The sequence below is a fragment of the Dryobates pubescens genome, chromosome 10 (genome assembly GCF_014839835.1).
Source record: "Dryobates pubescens isolate bDryPub1 chromosome 10, bDryPub1.pri, whole genome shotgun sequence".
NCBI classification, from domain to species: domain Eukaryota; kingdom Metazoa; phylum Chordata; class Aves; order Piciformes; family Picidae; genus Dryobates; species Dryobates pubescens.
The window spans coordinates 1,384,169-1,403,680 of NC_071621.1; the positions used below are offsets into that span (position 1 = coordinate 1,384,169).

Here is a 19,512-nt window from a genome sequence, read left to right on the forward strand (position 1 = left end):
ACCTGGGAAGGAATAGTAAACTGCACCAGTACAGGTTAGGAGGTGATCTGCTAGAGAGCAGCCCTGTGGAGAAGGACTTGGGAGTTCTGGTGGACAAGTTATCCATGGGACAGCAATACGCCCTTGTGGCTGAGAAGGCCAATGGGATCCTGGGGTGCATTAAGAGGAGTGTGTCCAGCAGATCGAAGGAGGTTCTTCCCCTGCCTTCTACTCTGCTCTAGTGAGGCCCCACCTGGAATATTGCATCCAGTTCGGGTTCCCCAGTTCAAAAGGGTCAGAGTCCAATGGAGGGTTGCAAGGATGATTAAGGGACTGGAGCATATGCCTTATAAGGAAAGGCTGAGAGACCTGGGGCTTTTTAGTCTGTAGAGAAGACTAAGAGGAGAACTAACAAATATATGTAAATATATGAGGACTGGGTGTCAGGAAGGAAGAGACAGCCTCGCTTGTACCCTGTGATAGAACAAGGGCAATGGATGTAAACTACAGAACAGAAGTTCCACCTAAGCATGAAGAACTTGAAGGGTTACAGAGTGCTGGAAGAGGTTCCCTAGAGGGGTTGTGGAGTCTCCCTCTTTGGAGACTTTCAAGACCCATCTGGATGCATTCCTGTGTGGCCTACACTAGATTATATGGTCCTGCTCTGGCAGGGGGTTGGACTCAAAGATCTCTAGAGGTCTCTTCCAACCCCTAACATCCTGTGATCTACTCTGTGTGGTAGTTTTATCGAAGTGCCTTGGAACATCTCATTTGAAAAGAAACTCTTTAACCCTGTTTGCAATTTTTAGGTCAAAGAACTGCTGCCTTGAATTGTTAGCAGTGTATTAAGAGAGAGCACCTTGGTGAAAGGCTGACTTTCTTGTGAACATGGTATAATCTGTTCTTCCCAGGGCTAGTAATTGCTCCACTGGATGAGAACAGTCTTTGTATAATCCCATTGCCTTGGTATAGTAGCTCATATGCTAATGACAGTGTCACTGTTACCTGATTCAGGCCTTGTCATAAACGTTTTAAGATAATACATCTCTGTTGGCCATAGGTTTCTGCCCAAAAAGCGGGATTGTGTAGGCTCTGTGTCAACTGCTGTTGGCATAGTTCTGTTTTTAATGGTCTGTGTGAATGCATAAGCAAGCAGATCAAGCAGCATCTCTGACTGAACAGCTTTTCCGTTTTTAAACTAATGAGCTGATATCACATAGTTGGTGTTTAATAAGTAGTTTTAGAATGTTTTGGATTAAGTCATATATATGACCTACTACTTCAAAGTTGATTTCAGAATTGAGAGAGACTTCTTTTTCCTTTTTATGTGCTGTTTTGTGTTGGTGGTGGAGTATTTGTCTACAACTTCACATCAGAAGTGTTTCTGTGGTTTGTTTGTGAACTATTTCTTTCACTTCCCTATGCGATAGTCCCCTCTAAATGGGGATAAAAGGATGCGGTGCATATGTGAATACAAGATAGCATTAAGATATGCCTGCTGCATTAATATAAACTAAAAGCTTTTTTAATTTCTTCAGAAGCTTCTTCCCTTCCTTATCAAAGTGAAACGTTTTTGTGCATATAAAATAAGAAATTGGCTTCCTCAGTAGCTGCCATTGAAAAATTCTCTCAGTAATATAAGCCCAGAGGGGCAAATATGTGATACCCAATTTGGAAGAGTTCTAAACTAATATTTTTTGAGCACCAAATTCACTTGCTTTTCAAGCCTGTTAGCAATAACTTAAATTCCTGTTGTCTCATACCATAGAAGGGTGAACAGACTGACAGCAATTTGATTGAGTTAACCAGTGGCAGTGTATTTCTCTGGACTTAGTGAGGCTATCACCATGTCGCATATTTGTGTATCTTGGAGTGTACTTACATTAATATTCTAGTACAAGAGAGGAAAAAGAAAAGAATTTTGTAAAAATTAAAGCTCCAAAAGAGACTTCTACCTGCTTTCCTCTGAAATGAATAATGGATCATTTCAGTGGATTTTTCCAAGTGCTAATCAAAAATATAATGACTTGCAAATCATTACTCAAATTGGAAGCAGTAGGTTTAATTTTCAGTAATTAGTGATTAGTTCTTTGTCATTGGAAATTATAGCTTATCAATTCCATAAAATGGTTTACTGAATAACTTACTCTTTATAACTGACATATTATTTTAAAGTAGTTGTTACTTGGTACTTGCTGTTTCTTTTAACTTCCAGGAAACAATATAATTTAACTTAAATGTTACTGGTTATGTGAATAGATCAGTCAAAAGGTAGAAGACATGAATACCACAGTAGCATTTCATTTGGTTGGATGGGCCTGACTGTTTAACGCTTGGTTGAGTAAATCAGCACCACATACCCTGAAATTTCATGCACGGCACAAAAATTTTAGTAGAGAATGCATGAAATCAGTGAAGTGGGTGTCTCTGTAAGGTGATACATTTAGGCACCATTTTACTTCTTAAGGGTGTTCTTTTGAAAGGAATGAGGGGAATTCTACAGCAAAGAATAGAACAGATCTGTTGCTCATCTGTGGGGAAGCCTGATTTGCTAAGAGGTTTGAACCAATATCCCTTTAATGAGCCCTTAAGTCAACAGGCTCCAGGTTGATTTGTATTCACTGGCTGGCACTCATGAGTTTTATTCTTTAGAAGTCTGCTTTTCCCTTTAATGCACAATGCTATGTACACACATGCACTGTATATATATATATATATATATATCTATATCTATATATATATGTATAGATACACATGTGTTTATATGCTTGGTATACAAGCATATAAATAATTTGTCACATGTTTACATGCAGGCATATAGCAAAATAGCATAAAAAAAAATCTCAGTGAAGTAGGCTTGGGCATTAGAATAGATTGAAAAATCTCATTTTGTGGATTAGTACTATAACATTTAGGTTCTTGTGCATAATTTCAGTTGTGTGCCTTCCTCATTGTGGCCGTTTGACGCTGTGCCTTTAAGGAAGGGGCACACTGGCTAAATGTTTGTAAAATATTTTGGTTTTCTAAACGAATTTCATTGGTAGGACCCTTCACCTTGTCTCTCTTGATGGCAAAACCTGCATTCAGAAGAATGTCCATGATTTTGTTGCCTTTCTCAAAGACTTCCTCAGCAGTTTTACCCCAGACGATGATATCATCGATGAACTGGATGTGTTCTGGAGCACCACCTTCCTCCAGAGCATCATGGATTACTGCATGACAGATGCTGGAGCTGTGGATCCAGCCCATTGGCAGTCTGTTGAAAGTGTACTGGATTCCTCTCCAGGTGAAAGCAAACTGAGGCCTGCATTCCTCTGCTATGGGAATAGAGAAGAATGCATTAGCAATGTCTATGGTAGCATACCATTTGGCCTCTTTGGATTCCAGCTCATACTGGAGTTCCATCATGTCTGGTACTGCTGCACTCATAGGCGGTGTTACTTCATTCAGGGCTCGGTAGTCCACTGTCAGACGCCAGTCTCCATTCGGCTTTCGCACAGGCCACACTGGACTGTTGAAAGGTGAATGAGTTTTGCTGATGACTTTCTGACTCTCCAACTGACGAATCAGATTCTGAATGGGCAACAAAGAGTCACGGTTGGTTCTGTATTGTCTGTGATGCACAGTCTGAGAAGCAACCGGCAACTTAATGTCCTGAATCTTGTGTTGTCCCACAACTGCAGATTCATCAGAAAGTTCAGGTCTAGCAGACAGCTTCAGCTTTTGTCCATCAATTTCTACAGAAGCTACTCCAAAAGCCCATTTGTAACCTTTAGGGTCCTTGAAACGCCCTTCTCTCAGAAAATCAATTCCCAAAATACAAGGTGCATCAGGTCCGGTCACAACTGTATGCTTCTTCCACTGTTTACCAGTTAGACTTATATTAACCTCTACCTTACTTAACTCTTGAGATCCACCAGTGACTCCCAGAATAGTTATGGACTCTGATCCCTGATAATTTGATGGCAATATGGTGCACTGAGCTCCTGTGTCAACCAAGGCCCTGTACTTCCGAAAGTGTGAAGTGCCAGGCCACTGGATGTACACATCCCAATAGATTCTGTTATCTCCATTATCCCTCTCCTCCCCCTGGCGGGAGGCAGGGCATCCCTAATTATGGGGAACATTTCCACAGGTGCAACGAGCACACTGTGCAGTGTTAGAACTGGAGTCACTGTTGGAGCTGTCATTGTTGTCCTGGGGAACTGTGGAAGTAACAGCTACCCTTCTGGTATTGCTACCCTGGGTTCTGCCACTTTGCAGTTCCCTCAGTCTCCTGAAAAGATTAGAAGTTGGTTGACCATCCCACCTGTTCATGTTCTCACCAAACTGATCACGTAGAGTTATCCAAATAGTCCTACGTGATTGCCTTGGTGGTCTGTTTTGGTTTGGCCTGTTTTGGAATGACCTCCTTGGAGGATGTCTATTCCTCACAGCTGAAACCTGCACCCACCTGGAGGAAGAATTGGAATCATCTCTTTGTGCCAACTGGCATATGGAATCTTTGATTTCATCCTTCAGCTCTCTCATGCAATCCTTTATCTCACTAGACAGAGCTTTAATGGCTGAAACCAAAGAAACACGTGTCATGCTATCATCCAATTGTCTTAGTTGATCAGTGAATTGGCCAACCGTAGGAGGATCTCCACCATAATTTCTTGCCACAATTCTACTTGCCAAAATGTTTGCATAATTGGAAGGAGCAAGTTTGATGAGCTTTTTAGCAAGACCAGCTGCTGCAGGAATATCATCAGGATTCAGAGTATCATGGTCACCATAGAGTATCTCTCTAATGGCAAACTCTCTCAGACGCTTAATTCCCTCATCTATGGTAGTCCAGGGCTTAGGATTCCATGGAAGATCATCTCGGGAAGGGTATCTCAGGGAAACTGCCATTAAAAGGCGTATCCACAGATTAACCTTACCGAGGATCTTGGCTAGATGCCTATCTATTCCATTATCCTTTGAGAGAGTTCCTAGCTGAGCTGCTGACTTGTCTCCAACTATTAGAGCTGGAGCACCTGTATCATAACACCTAGCAAGCCAAGATAGGATGGGTTCCTTATCTGCTCTGAGGTAATCTTTACGGACATTGCGAATCTCCTCCCTCGGTGACGAGCATTCGGTGATGTCATCTTGCTCTCCATCTATCACATCTTCGTGAACCTTTTGTCCCCATAATCCTGCTGTCACTCTCCTAAGGACCTCTTTAAGCTGAAAAGCGCCACTGCCAGCTGCTGTCTTAGCTGCATCTCCATCCTGTGATGATCTCAATAACTCAGCTATATCTCTAAGACAAATCTTCTCCTCATCTTCAGCAGGCACTTTCCTAGCAGAGGTTCCCTCACCAGGATCAGTCTCCTGCTCTTCTCCTCCATTAGCTCCACTAGCTCCTGGATCAGCTTTGGCCTTTCCACCTCTGGTCTTTAAGACTGCTACTTGTTTAACTGGAGCTGTGTTTGAATTTACAGCCATCCTGATAGAAGCTGACAGGTCCTGATCTAAATCAGCCGCCGTGGGGGCCCCTTCCGGTCCTGTCATGGCGGACGGACATGACCTTGCCTCACGAACTGTAAATATTGTTTCCGATTGGATGGACAGTGCCAACGACCAATGAAATTGTTTAGAAGGGGTGGATGAATGAAATTCGTTTAGAAAACCAAAATATTTTACAAACATTTAGCCAGTGTGCCCCTTCCTTAAAGGCACAGCATCAAACGGCCACAATCATCCTCACTTTCTTAAGCTCCTATAACTGATTTTGAGGTTTTCTGTTAAACTGGGGTTTTATTTGTGCTTTCAGCAATTATGAGTAAGCATACTCATGCATTTTTCAACCAGCTTTCTCAATAACAAAAGTGTGAATGTAATTATATTGGGAGGGAACTACAAGACTGACCTTTTGTCCCAAATTGCAAGATAGTTTTCTACTAAATAATGTTCTGGGTTTGTGGCTTGTTTTTGTTTTGTTTTGTTTTTTTACCCTTGATTGTTTTGCCAACTCGGAAACCTTCAGCTCTAATTTTTCACTGGTTCTGGATGGTTTAAACTAAGGTGAAGGTCTCAGATTCCCAGGGGAAGAAACAGTAAGGATAGATAAAGAATGGGGAATGAACTATGCACCATGCTTTATTCAGTGATATAGTATTGCTCCCTTAATAATAATTTTTTTATAAAGCTATTTCATGTTTCAGTAGGTTGTCATAATGTATTATTTCTTATTTTTTGACATGGAGCTGTAAATGATAAATTGAGAGTAGTCCAGTCTAATTTTTTCTTTGTATTGAGAGGACATTCCTTGTTCAATTCTGAGTTTACTGTTCAGAGGCTATTGGTTTCTCATTTTCTTCTTTTTCACTCCTTCCCAAAACCACCAGCAAAGCTTTCTAGGTTTGTGGATAGGTGTATGTGTTTTATCTTGGCTGTGGTGTTTCCAAAACTGTGTGGCAGTTCACATACTGTTTGGTGTTGTGGTGAATGTACTGCTGTTTGATACACAGTTATTCTCAGTTATGTGGACGTTCCAAGAATTGGTTCAGTTGTGTAGTTGAACAAGCCAAAAACATGTATTGCCTGTAATGAGAAGGATCTGCTAGCTGGACAAGTATACTGGGTCTTTAGCTGATTTTTTGGCTCAATGTCACTTCTAGTTACTGAAGAGAAACGTGGCGAGGAGTGCTTTGACAGACAGCAGAGCATGTCTTCCGCACTGCTGTGTGCTCACGTGATGGAAGGTGCGATGATGGGAAACGGCCTTGATGTTTCTCATTTGATTTCAGATTGGAGTTATCTCTTGATTTCAGGACAAGCATATTCCTGGGCTAAGCAGTAAGTATCAGACCTTTGCATATATTGTAGCCATGGGTTCTACTTTCTTTCTTCAGTCTGTCCTTTTCACAATATCTATGTTAAAGCTTGCACTGTTTTGTGTTTTATAAAATACTAGTTTCAGAACTAAACCCACCCTTGAAATAGAAACTGATAGGCTGCATTTTGCCAGTAAAACTGAAGTTTACTCTTGCTGGAAACGCCCTGGAAATACAAGTGGGTGTGTTCTGCTTGAGTAATCACATGTAAATGCAGAGGTGCCAGCAGCACTGTAATAATGACTGTAGTGCCTTTGAAGGCACTCTGAAGCTTCCTGTTCAAAGACACTCTTAAATAATTAAATCTTTCTTCCTTTTTTTTTTTTTTTTTTTAATTTACATGGAATATGTAATGACATCCCCCAAGTACCAAATTTCCTTTCTTTTCTTTCTCGTGCAGAGAATAAATAGAGAATTTTAATTAAGACACTGCTTACTGACTTGTGTAGTAAAGAAAGATGATGAAAGAGCAGGTATGGATATTTTTTTGTTGTGATCCTCAGTCATGACATCAGTGACATCTTGAAGTAGCTAGATAGGTGTGAGATGATCTTAGAAGTCTAGCTTTCCCCTTGGCAAATAAAGGGTGGCAATTTTGTCCACTTTGTTATGCCCCGTCTCCTGGCAGTTCACTCTGTGACCATTAATGTGGTCCTCCTTGTAAAACTTGACTTGTTACCTGGCTGTACATGCTTTTCATCCTACTCTTTCTTTTTTTTTATTTTTTTTTTCCCCAGATACTGAGCATCTCTATACAGTCGTGTTTGAAGAGATCTGTGGTCGTTTTGGAAAGACCTATACCTGGGATGTAAAATCATTGGTCATGGGTAAAAAAGCCATTGAGGGGGCAGAGATTATTCGAGATGTTCTAGATCTTCCAATAACCAAAGAAGAATTATTATGTGAAAGTAAAATGAAGCAGGAGGAGATATTCCATACTGCTGAATTGATGCCAGGTATGATCTAAATGCTAACCAAGGCAGAATTCTTTAATCTGCCTTCCATAGAGCGGTTTCATCATACTCTTTTTTAGCAAGTTTTACTCAAATTTGCCTGTTATTTACCTGTTACAGAAATGTTTTATTTGTTAAAGGGTGCCAAAATCTTCTTTATTTTACTCAGAGAACAGTTGGGGTTTTTTCCCGTATGTGTTTTAAAAGAAGAAAAAAAGATTAGGTAAATGAGCATGAAATTTTTCAGTTGTTGGCATCTGTGTAACTCAGCAAGTTAATTTTCTCTGGGTATGAACATAATTTGACTTGTTTAATCACAAATACACTTATAAATGTTCAGGCAAGTGTATGAACCCATGGGTTGTTTCAGCTGGGATTAGTTTTGCCTAACCTGAACACTGAAACATAAGCATGGTATCTGAACCAGCTGTGTTTCAATGGAGAGGGAGGTTTTCTCAGAGTTTCATTACCTTCTGAAGATACATACCTTTTACCAGGGACTGAGCAGGAGGCCTAAATGAGTAGCTTAAGCCAGGTACCTCAGGATAAGCAAGAGGATAAATCTTAACTGTGATGTGAACTCACACTTTTATATTCCGTTGCATTTACTTGTGAACTGCTTAGAGAAAAATCCTCAGCCATGCCAGAAAAGCAATCCCTAAAGTTAGGGTTGTTGTATACTTTTTGTGCAATGTTAAAGTTCTTGGAGCTAGTATCAATACTAGGAATTAAGGAAGAAGGAGGAGAATAAAAGAAGTATTAGAAGTGAAATAACTGTATGCCACTATAGCAAGTTACATGTTTGTTCTGATGGTCTGTACAGCACTTAATGTTTTACTTTTTAGATGCTTATATATACTGTCATAATACATTTACAGGATGAAAGTGTTACAGAATGTGCTGTGTTAACAATAAATAACAAGCAGCAAAAATATGTAATTTTTTAATGCATCTTAAAAACTTGCATATTTTGTGCAGTCAACTTATTTAGTTACCTCTGATCTCTTTCATATGCAGTATTTTTCAAATTGTCTCTTACTTCTAGACCCACCTAAAACTGTATCCCTAGTTAAACTTTCCCAGAAAACAACAAAGATGGAGGGATGTGGATTTAATTTTTTCACATCAGTCTTTGGAGACTAACTTTGCAGCAATATTTTTTACAAGACAAACAAAAAAAACCTAGTCTGTGCTTAAAAAATGCCAGATGAGCAGACTGGGTGGAAATGTTAGGAGGTACAGAGAGGAGTTACTGTGATGTTAACTGCCCAGGCATTAGATAATGTGGCTGAGCTGTCTTGAAAGGCAAGGTGGTAGAACAGATTACCCAAAGAAAATATGAAGTTCTGCACTGTTCCTCTGTTCAAAATGTGAATTCTGTCCTCGCTGAAGCTGAACTTTTGTAGAAGAAACAAGCATAATTCTTACGTGGAACAATTAAGTATGTTTATCATCAGAATTTTCAGCTGATTATCTTTTTAGTTCAATTAAATACATGTGATAACTTTCTTCAGGCTATTTTCTAAAGCAGAACTGATGTTCACTTAAATACTTTATGCTCACTGGTTATCTTGTGAAGAAAAGATCTGTACTTTACCTGGAAGCAGCATATGAATTGTCAAGAATTTTGAGGAAAAACAGGTTGGAAATCAGCTAATGATCTAGAAAGAAGTGGCTCCAACTATTTAGTATTTAGTTTCTTTAAAGACTGACTTGTTCTTCTATCTGATAAGCAGATTTTTAAAATCTGATACTTCTGTGCTCTTGTGACTTCTGAGAGTATTTATGTATTTAATCCTTGTGGAGTTATTCTGCTACCTTGTAATGTAAAGAATGGACTTCATCCAGGTCATGTATAAGACTGTAAATAAAGGGAAGTGGAAGTTAATGGTCATTTATTAATAGTGTAGGATGACTTGGATGTGCTGAGGCTCTGGCTATCTTTTGACAGTTTATAGGCAGGTGAAGTTTTTCTGGTTTTGTTGGAGAGTAATGCTGAGTAATGACCAATGATGTTTGAAAAAGTGACTCAAGCAAAGCAACACTTGTTTCTGAGACAGAAGGAGCTATGCATGTGTTTGTGACAACAATTATAACTGTTAATTCCCAGATCAAGTAATTGACAGGTATGTCAGTGATTGTTAAGGATGGCATGGATGTTGTACAAAGATATGATTGACAAAGCATTTCCTTGTTTGACAGGCTATATCACATCCATTCCCCTTAGTGTAACAATTCTGGTTGAGGATGGAATTTTGAGTATTTCAGTATAGTTGAACTGATCGACAAGCTTCAATACATCAGACTGTGGTCAAAATCGAGATTTAATCTATGGAGAGGGTATATCTGTTTCTAACGTGGAATTTTACAATGACTGAGAGTTTTTCATAGATTTATTTTCAGTTCCAAAGGAATCTTAAAGAAGGCTGGTTTTGATTTCATTGCAGAAAAGAATTAATCCATGATGATACGACAAAATGACAGGACAGCCCCTTGCGCTACTTTTATAAATATTTCTGTCGGAGTACTGACATTGCTGTCTTCAAGGGCAAAAGAGTAGGCTTTCTGTTTCTGCAAATGCAGTACTACATTGCAGGGAAGCAAATAATTAGACACAAGAAAACCATACCTATGTATGTTTACCTATACATGTATATAGGTGTGCTTTTGTTTAACATAAACCCAGAATGTACACAGAACCAGAAAAACCTAACTCAGTTGTACACAGCTGCCAACAGTTGCTATAAGCATGTCAGGGTTCTTAGATTAATAGTGTTCTTTCACAGCAGTTGCTGGGGGTTTTGGCTCATCATCATTATTGTGTAGTTGTGTATACCTTTCAGATATTTTCCATATGTGGGTCATTTCCATGACAATATATGTTGCAACTCCAGTTAAGCCAGTGCAGAATGTGATGTGAAAATGATTTTCCAAGTCAAGTACAGCTGTCTTTCTCTTGCAGACACGGGGAGGTAATTTCATAGTGTAGTTTTAGTAGCAAATGAATCCAGTCAGAAATTACAAAGGGAGGAAAAAACAAACAAACAAACAAAAACAAAACAAAACAAAAAAAAAACCCAACCCAAAAAAACCCCAACAAAAACAAACACCCAGAAAGTTCAATTTCCAGTGGAATGGTTCCATTCAACCAGCAGTCTAGTTTACTTAACTATTGTTTCCTTCCTTTATTCATGTTGTACCGTTAACTCTTAAACAGATTTCCTGCCTTGTTTGCTTTGCTATTATTATTTTAATGGCAATGAGTCCATGCTAAGCTCTGTGAGGCTGTAACACTTACAGATCAGTAGCTAGCTCCAAACTTGGAATGATGCTGTTTGGCTGATATAAAAAATTTTACCTTTGCATTGTCCTAAAGGGCTGAAACCTGTCAGCAACACAGCTGGGAGAGGTTCCAACTTCTGTAAAATTTAGTACTTAACATTTTTTTTCTATGGCCATGGATATGTCAGTATGGCCATGGATATGTCAGTATGGTCGGATATGCCAGACTAAAATTAAATTATTGATTTGGTTAACAGAGAGTTTCTGCAGGAGCTTCTGTGGTACTTTTTAGGGAGCAGTAGATGAGACGATAGAATTCTTTATTAATAGCCAATTACCTTCCAAATTGGGAAGTAGGTTATTAGTTTGCACCTCCACTTACTTAGCTGAGTGAAAAAATAATATGCCATTGCAGACAGTACTTTTAGTATCTCAGAACAAAAAAGAAACAGGTGGATCTGGAGTTTTCATAGTCTGATCAGATTAATGTCAGTTACACCAAGTGGTGGACAGCCATACCTCTGTCACACTGTTATCTTCACAGCAGCTATGCTGTGGGAATTGAGAACAAGTGTAGATAACGAATAGTGCTGTGCTGATGAGCTTGCAACTCTTGAAGCACACTGAACTACATGAAAAATACTTGTGACAGTTTTAGGCTGTGCCTTTAAGAAAGGGGTAGTTACTGGAACACTCTGGCTGAATGTTTTGATATAAAAATGAAAACAAAGAGAAGTCTAAACTAATTTCATTGGTAGATTGGTAGAATGCAACTTTGCATTTTAGCTTTAGTTCCGTTTGAATCTCAGTCAGTTCAGTCTCTCTGAGCTACAGCTGTATTCTGTCCGTGCTGGCAGGTGCTGACCTTCAACTAACAGATAAGAAACTAATTCTTACATACACTTTGAGCTAACAGAATTTCCTCCTTAATAATTACCTTTCTCTCTCTCTCTAACCCTTTTTGGGAAAAAAGGGAGGAAGGGGGAGAAGGGGGGTGGAGTTGGGGGGAACCCGTCTTCTTGGAGGAGGGGAAGGTGTTCTGTATTATGTTCTTTGCTGTGTATTTCTGTATTTATTGTAAATATTGTATGTTGTGTATATATTAATCTGCATTTCATCCTGCTTGTGAATATAGCTTATTCATTTCTGCTTCTCCGACTGAGTTAGCTGTGGTTTCTTTGTGTGGAGGGGAGAACTGAACTTTCACCAGCACAATACTTTTTAATAATTTTTTTTTATTTGGGTTAACAGACAAGTTTCTGTTCTGTGTGAGACTTTGGTGTTTTTTTTCCTTTGTTGGATGATTTTAGTGTTCAGAGACTGCTGATGTTTTTACCGTTGAATCAGGTTTATGAACTGGAAGAATTACCATCAAATTTACTAGAATTCTTATCAACTTTACAAAGCTCTGAGTGGCAATTTTAGCTTTTCTTTGATTAAATAAAGTGAAATCTTTACATTTAGTCTGATATCACATTGTTTTTAGGAACTGAAACTTATTTTGAAAGAATAGTATTTTCATACAGAGCCTGTGTTTATCTTTAAGATTTCCATATGTGCACAACCACATAGAAATCATGCAAGGCACGTACATAATTTAAACGTGCATTGAGCACATTGCTTTCCTTTAGTCTTTTTTCTCAGCAGTAAATATTTTCTTCCTAATACATACTGAATGCTTTTAGACAGCTTTCTTTGTGTAATGTTAAAGTAAACTGAAGTGGATTTAATAAGGATTTTTAAAGAGCTTTGATTTTGGCACCACAGAGGTCAGATGTTCTCTGTTCTCGTGCTGTTGGTGTGAGTAGAAAGCTGAGTGTATCTGCATGGTGATAAATGAGGAGCAGCACTGTGATGTATAGGAAGATCTTCAAGGGAGTGCTGATAGAGTCTGCAAAAAGACTGTGAAGTTGTTCTTTGGCTCATAATTTGTGTTTGGTGACCAGTATAGTTCTTCCAAGAGCTCGTAACTTGTGAGCTATGTGAAGAAAGTGCTTGATGAACAGTATAGTTCTTCCAGCAGCAATTTCAGTGTACAGTGCAGAAGTCTCTTGATCAAGACAATGTTATCTAAAAAACACCTATTTTTTTCTTCAAATTATACTGCATCTCAGTTACAAGACTTAGGAACTATAATTATGTTAGCATGGGTTACATAGTGTGGATAAGCTCCAAAAGTATATCAGGGTCAGAGAAATGAGTCATACACAGTGAAGGAAAAGGGAAATAGGGTAAAAGAGCCAGTAGATTGGCAAGACTAGTCAAACATGATACAAAAGGAAAACAAAAATGAGCATATTTTTTGCAACAGTGTAAGTAGCTTGAAGTCCAAGAAGACTTAAGCATATATGTATATCTATATATACAATAAAATATACATAGGGAAAGATTAGGTTGCCCATGAAATACGGGTCTTTTTCTTGAATAAAAAAGAACTGTTGGATATTTAAATAATCCATACCATTTTTCAAAAGAACCATTTTCCTGTCATGGTAGGGCCAAACAGCCCCAGCACAAACCCAGAAGACACTAAGGTGTCTAGACATGGTCCCACTCTCCCGCCTTCTTCCTGCAGAAAGCCAGTGTAACGCAGGAAGAGGAACAAAGGGGACAGGATCATGCATGTCTGTTAAACAACCCTGTATCTGTGGTAAGGGCATGTGTTCTGGCGACAGCCTGGCAGAACCCCTTCCCATTGGGTAACTATGTGCTGGTTTCATGCAAGCTGATTTCTAGTTGCCTGTGCCTTGCTTTTGCCTTGCCTTTCCCTTGCTCAAGCCTTGCATACTTGGACCTTGTTTGGCTTGAAACTGGCTTGAGTTGCATAGCCTCAAGTTGCCTGGGCCAGTGCCTGGGATAAAGCCACATGCATACACACTGCAAGCTACCAGAGGAGCCATGATCTTAGGAGTCAGAACCAGTATTTTGCCATGCCTCAATTCACCCAGGACAAAGCAAGCACCTGTCATAAGGAGTGTCATTAACAGCCTGCTGTCTGCTGAAGCCAGGCCAGCCACAGAAGACCGCATGGCATTCCTGCCGACAACCTGCCATGCCTGGCGCATGAGAGCACCCCAAAGCCTCTAATACACAGCAGTAGCACTCCCAACCTGGGTATAACTAGCTGTGAGTAATTAACTACCTTTTTGGCATAACTGAGTTTTATATTTTCTTTACATTTGTCTGGAGGCATCTTGGAAGAAATAGGTCTAAATCTGGAGTTCCAGAAGTGATATAAGATAACAATAGTGTTCCTTTCAATGGTAGACAAACACAAGACAAGGGATAATACAAAAATCTGAAAGTATATGGAATAAAATGAGGCCAAAATTTATATATTGTTCACCATTCAGAAGAACTACATATGACACAGGGCTTGTGTTTGTATGAAGCTAAAAGGAAAATAAAAACTGCTGCTGTTTTCCACCAATTTAAATTAGCTCTTAGAAGTTATGTATTACTAATTTTCAATTAATAATGAATAATGTAATTTTATTATAAAGCATGATAATTGGAAAAAAAATATTGTGGAAAATAGTTTTGTAATGGCAGATAAGTAAACATATAGGTACTATTGTTAGATCATCTTAATGTAGCATTATTTGGTTTCCTGAACTTTTTCTGTATGTGTTTGTATTAGTCAATGAAAAGGAAGAAGTGACAGTTAGGCCAAGGGTTTTGTTGTTTGCTCTAAGTCTTAATTTTATTTTGATGGTTGATTTCAATATATTATCACAGTATCACCAAGGTTGGAAGAGACCTCAAAGATCATCAAGTCCAACCTATCACCCAAGACCTCATGACTAGACCATGGTACTGAATGCCATGTCCAATCCCCTCTTGAACACCTCCAGGGATGGTGACTCCACCACCTCCCTGGGCAGCCCATTCCAATGACGAATTACTCTCTTGGTGAAGAAATTTCTCCTTACCTCGAGCCTAAACTTCCCCTGGTGCAGCTTGAGACTGTGTCCCCTTGTTCTGGTGCTGGTTGCCTGGGAGAAGAGACTGACCCCCTCCTAGCTACAACCACCCTTCAGGTAGTTGTAGAGAGCAATGAGGTCTCCCCTGAGCTTCCTCTTCTCCAGGCTAAACAATCCCAGCTCCCTCAGTCTCTGCTCTGCTTGTGTTCAAGGCCTCTCCCCAGCCTCATTGCCTTTCTCTGGACACATTCAAGTGTCTCAGTGTACTCGAGAGTACACTTGAATACTCCCTGTGATTTCAGCTGAATGTAAAGAGAACAAATATCATATTGGGAATCTTATGAGGGAATAATATTTCCTTTTTTTTTTTGGGGGGGGGGGGGGTGGTATTTTTTTTTTTTCTTCAGCTTTCAGAACAAAAGTACTAATCTCCCCCTTTAAGATGCATCTCTGATTTTACACAAAATGGCTCCTTTCTATTGTTTTGGTTTGTTTTCTTTCTTTTCCCAAAGTTGTTAATTTATTTGACATTTGTGATTAATTGGGTTTTAAAGATGCTGACATTTGAGGGTGATCTTTCTTGCTTTCAGCTTCTGTAACTAAACTATCAATTCTTTTCACCTGTTTTTGTTTGTTTTGATTTTTTTTCCAGTAGGCATTGGCATTTTATTATAACATTTAGAGTAATGTAAACTTTTGTGTCTGTTCTAAGACTTAAATGTTTGAAGAGAAAGTAAATGGTATTTATCTTTTTGATTATTTGAAGTTATAAAGTGCATTTGGGAATAAAGCATAACAGTATAGGATGTTTATTCCCAATTTGGTTATTATTACCTGAAGAATTTACATTGTATTGCCTGAGATGTGTCACACATTAGGAGTGTATCCTTAGAAGGAAAGACAGATCCTTATTTCTTTTGATCTTTATTTTTTTAATTTTAAGAAAAGATTTTCAAAGGTTGGGGGGGAGGGGAAAAAAAAGAGGGAGAAAATAAGAGGAGGCAAAAAAAGAGAACTTGCTGCATGTGGCTAAGCTTTCAGTAAGAGGTGTGGATGTTGGTTCCAGGAACCCTAGTAGGTGGGTCCCTCTGTGAAGGATGGGCCTCAATCTCTTACCTGCAATTAAGGTAGAAGTTAGCCAGTTTACTATGTACTCGATAGCCATTGAATTTTTATTTGATTGGTTTTGATGTAACTAAAGTCTTCATTTGATTGAAAAAAAAAATCTGTATAGTTATCTGAGGTATAATAACAATGTATATGCAAAGGAAAGTTTCTTACAGATCTTTAAAGCAGTTTCCCACTACCTATTCTGTTTATGTTCTCTGTAAAAAAGGTACAAGGAAAATACTAAGAACAATATTACCTTCTAATGAAGAATTATATGCTAAATTGGTGCAATAATCATGTCAGTAGTCTGTGGTGGCAAAGCATCTCTAACTATATTGGTAGTAATTAATGCAAAGAAATTGTTTTGTTGATCTATAGCTTTTACAAAGAAATAACTGTGATGAAAATATTTTTTCAACTGCTGCTGCCTTGAGCTTGTGAAGTTATACTAGCAATTCTTCCATATACAATTTAATGTTTTTCTATGCAGCTGATTTTCCTTTTGATAGTTTTTTCCAAACTATCTTGCTATGTGTACACATATGCAGATATGCACTGTTTAAATGGCATATTTTTATTTAAGTGCATTTTCTGAATAATGTAAATTTTTGCTCTCTGGAGCTATTAGGGACAGCTGCATTTTATCTTCCTTGTAACAAGGGAAGCCAAAAAGAAAAAGCAAATGAAGCACACACAACTTCACACACCAAAACTATGGCATATGTAGAGGGAATATGAGAGAAGGTAGAGAAACAACATTTCTGTAACAGTGCTTTTCTGTGGCTGGCTAAGTCCAATAGAAACGTAGAGTAAACATACAGTTCAAATGAACTAAAAATGTGATGCAGTGGGACTGAAGGAAGATCAGCTAATCGAAAAAAGCACAACTTCAGAGAAAACCAGCTATATCATAGCAAGGGCAAAGGACACAGGAAAAGTCTTCTAAGGTAATCTTTAAACTTTTTTACACACATGATATATTTTTTTGATATTCTGAGATCATTTTGAGATTATTTAGAATACATTCTTTCCAGTATATGAATTTCATTCTTTAAAAAGACATGTTTAGGCTACTGCTTTACATTAATGGAAGTACTAAGATATCTTAATTTAATACTTGTATCACATGTTTCCAAATGAAATATTTAATTTTTAATAATCTATATCTGGACTAAAACCCCACCACTTTTATTTAGCATTGTGTTTCAGTGAGAGGACTGAGCACTTGCATATTGCTAGTATATAGCCATTTAAGGGGGCATAGGAAGGCTGTTCATTGGGTGATGCATTGATATTAGTGGGGGAATAACACTTGTTATTTCTGTCCCGCTGGAATCCTACATGTAGGATGTAGTACATAAATACACATGTAGTACATGTATTTATAATGTAATGACTGTCTTCAAATACAAGCATGGAGGTGTAAATGTCAGTTATTAATTGGTTGATTAGATTATGGAGAATAAAGTAATCTGCAGAGGGCCACATCTGCAGGTCATATTTCCAGATGAATGGGCTAGTTAATGCAATTATTTGCTAATCTACACACTGTATTATCAGTGATAATTATTACTTACCATATTTGGTCATGTGACTATACTTGGGAAAAATATACTGTAGATAAGATTGTTATTTACAAACTTGTCAAAATAGAGCATAAAGGCTCAATCACATGGGGAATGTAAATGAGAGATGATGGGGTGGCAAATACAAGAATTAAATTAACAGGAGTAGGAATATTTGGAGGAGCAGGGATGAGATGCAAGTATGACAGTAAATCTGGAATAAGGAAATAGCTTTAGTATAACCAGGCATGAAAAATAGAATAAGAATTCATGCAGATGGAAGATGAAGACAAAGAATTGTTCACAATTTGCTTCCAAGAGTCCAAATCAGCTAGGGGCTTATCTGCTTGAATCTAGTATCATGTGCCAAGCACAGTTTGAATTCATGCCAAGAATCAGAGCTAAAATGCTTTTACAAAAATGAAAGAATTTTCTCCCATGAATTGGTAAGGACCCAGACATCCACTCTTGTTTTCCATTAGACACTGGTAATGGTTTGTCTGCAAGAGGTATCCAGCATTTAGAATGCTGTGGCCAAGAAGCACTGAAACCTCTGCACAGGAGACTCAACACTTGCACCAAATAATGAAATATGTTTTCCTCCTACACAGTCTGTTGTGTTTTCACTGTTCACTGCATTAACCTTCCCTAGAAGACTGTATCAAATTGAAGTCTCTACCCATTAGGCTTGAGGTGTTCATTACTCTGGGTTCACAGCACGAATAGATGAAGCTCTGCTATTAACAACTGAGACTGACAGCTCCTCTCTTGGCCCAGTGTTACTTGCTTTAGTAATTGCAAAAGGGAGAAACTGAACTCTCTTAGGGGCTGATTTAAGCCAGTTGGGTATCTGCTGCAGAAACAAAAACTATACCATTCAGTGAAAAGACTGTATTTCTTTGTTTTGTTTTTCCAGGAGCATAGCTGTGTATAAAAGCAAACGTTCTCCTGTGTACTTCTCTCTTACTTACAGAGAGTTTGAAATAATAAACATGCATGATGTCAGGGTTATTACTTAATGAAATTCTAGTGAGTGTATCTGTGCAATGATGTTGAACACATTTGTGGCATATTTTGAGAAAGCATTGTTTGATGACAGAACAAATACATACCTTGAGGAGTGTTCCATGATTTTTGTGTGGAGCCGGAACATTTCATATATAGCAAGAATTTTCTTCTACACTGACTGATTGAAAACAACAATGTTGAAATACTGCTAAATATGTTATATATCAATACTAATATACCTGCATATATATATATAAATGTATATGTATGTCTTGCAGGAGTTGATAAGCTGATCCGCCATTTACACAAACACAATGTACCCATAGCTGTTGCCACCAGCTCAGCTGAAGCCACATTTCAGATGAAAACAACCAGACACAAAGACTTCTTTGCTCTTTTTCATCATATTGTGTTGGGAGATGACCCTGAGGTAAAGCATGGCAAGCCAAATCCTGATGCATTTCTAGTTTGTGCTAAGAGATTTCATCCTTCTGCACCACCAGAGAAGGTAAGGAGGAGAGGGAGCAATGTAATGGAAAAGTTAAGAGTATTCTGTTTGAGCTATATTTGGATTAATTTTTGTTTGGGTTTTTGTTTATTTTGGGTTGTTTGGTTGGTTTGGTGGTTTTTGTTTGGTTTTGGTTGTGTGGTTTTGTTGTGGGTTTTTTTGGGTAATACTTAGATTAGAATTTAATGTAAACATTATCATGGTATCATAGTATCAGTCAGGGTTGGAAGGGACCACAAGGATCATCTAGTTCCAGCCCCCCTGCCATGGGCAGGGACATCCCACACTAGATCAGGCTGGCCAGAGCCTCATCCGGCA

The 19,512-nt window shown here is 38.5% G+C and overlaps 1 protein-coding gene across 1 annotated transcript in view; it reads left to right on the forward strand.

Moving 5' to 3' along the window:
* The window catches only part of PUDP (pseudouridine 5'-phosphatase), a 90,641-nt gene that overhangs the window by 22,122 nt on the left and 49,007 nt on the right, over window positions 1–19,512 (forward strand). The window contains exons 3-4 of the mRNA XM_054164823.1: window positions 7,583–7,801; window positions 18,965–19,194. Coding sequence (XP_054020798.1) covers window positions 7,583–7,801; window positions 18,965–19,194 — 449 coding nt within the window. The remainder of the gene's footprint in view (window positions 1–7,582; window positions 7,802–18,964; window positions 19,195–19,512) is intronic.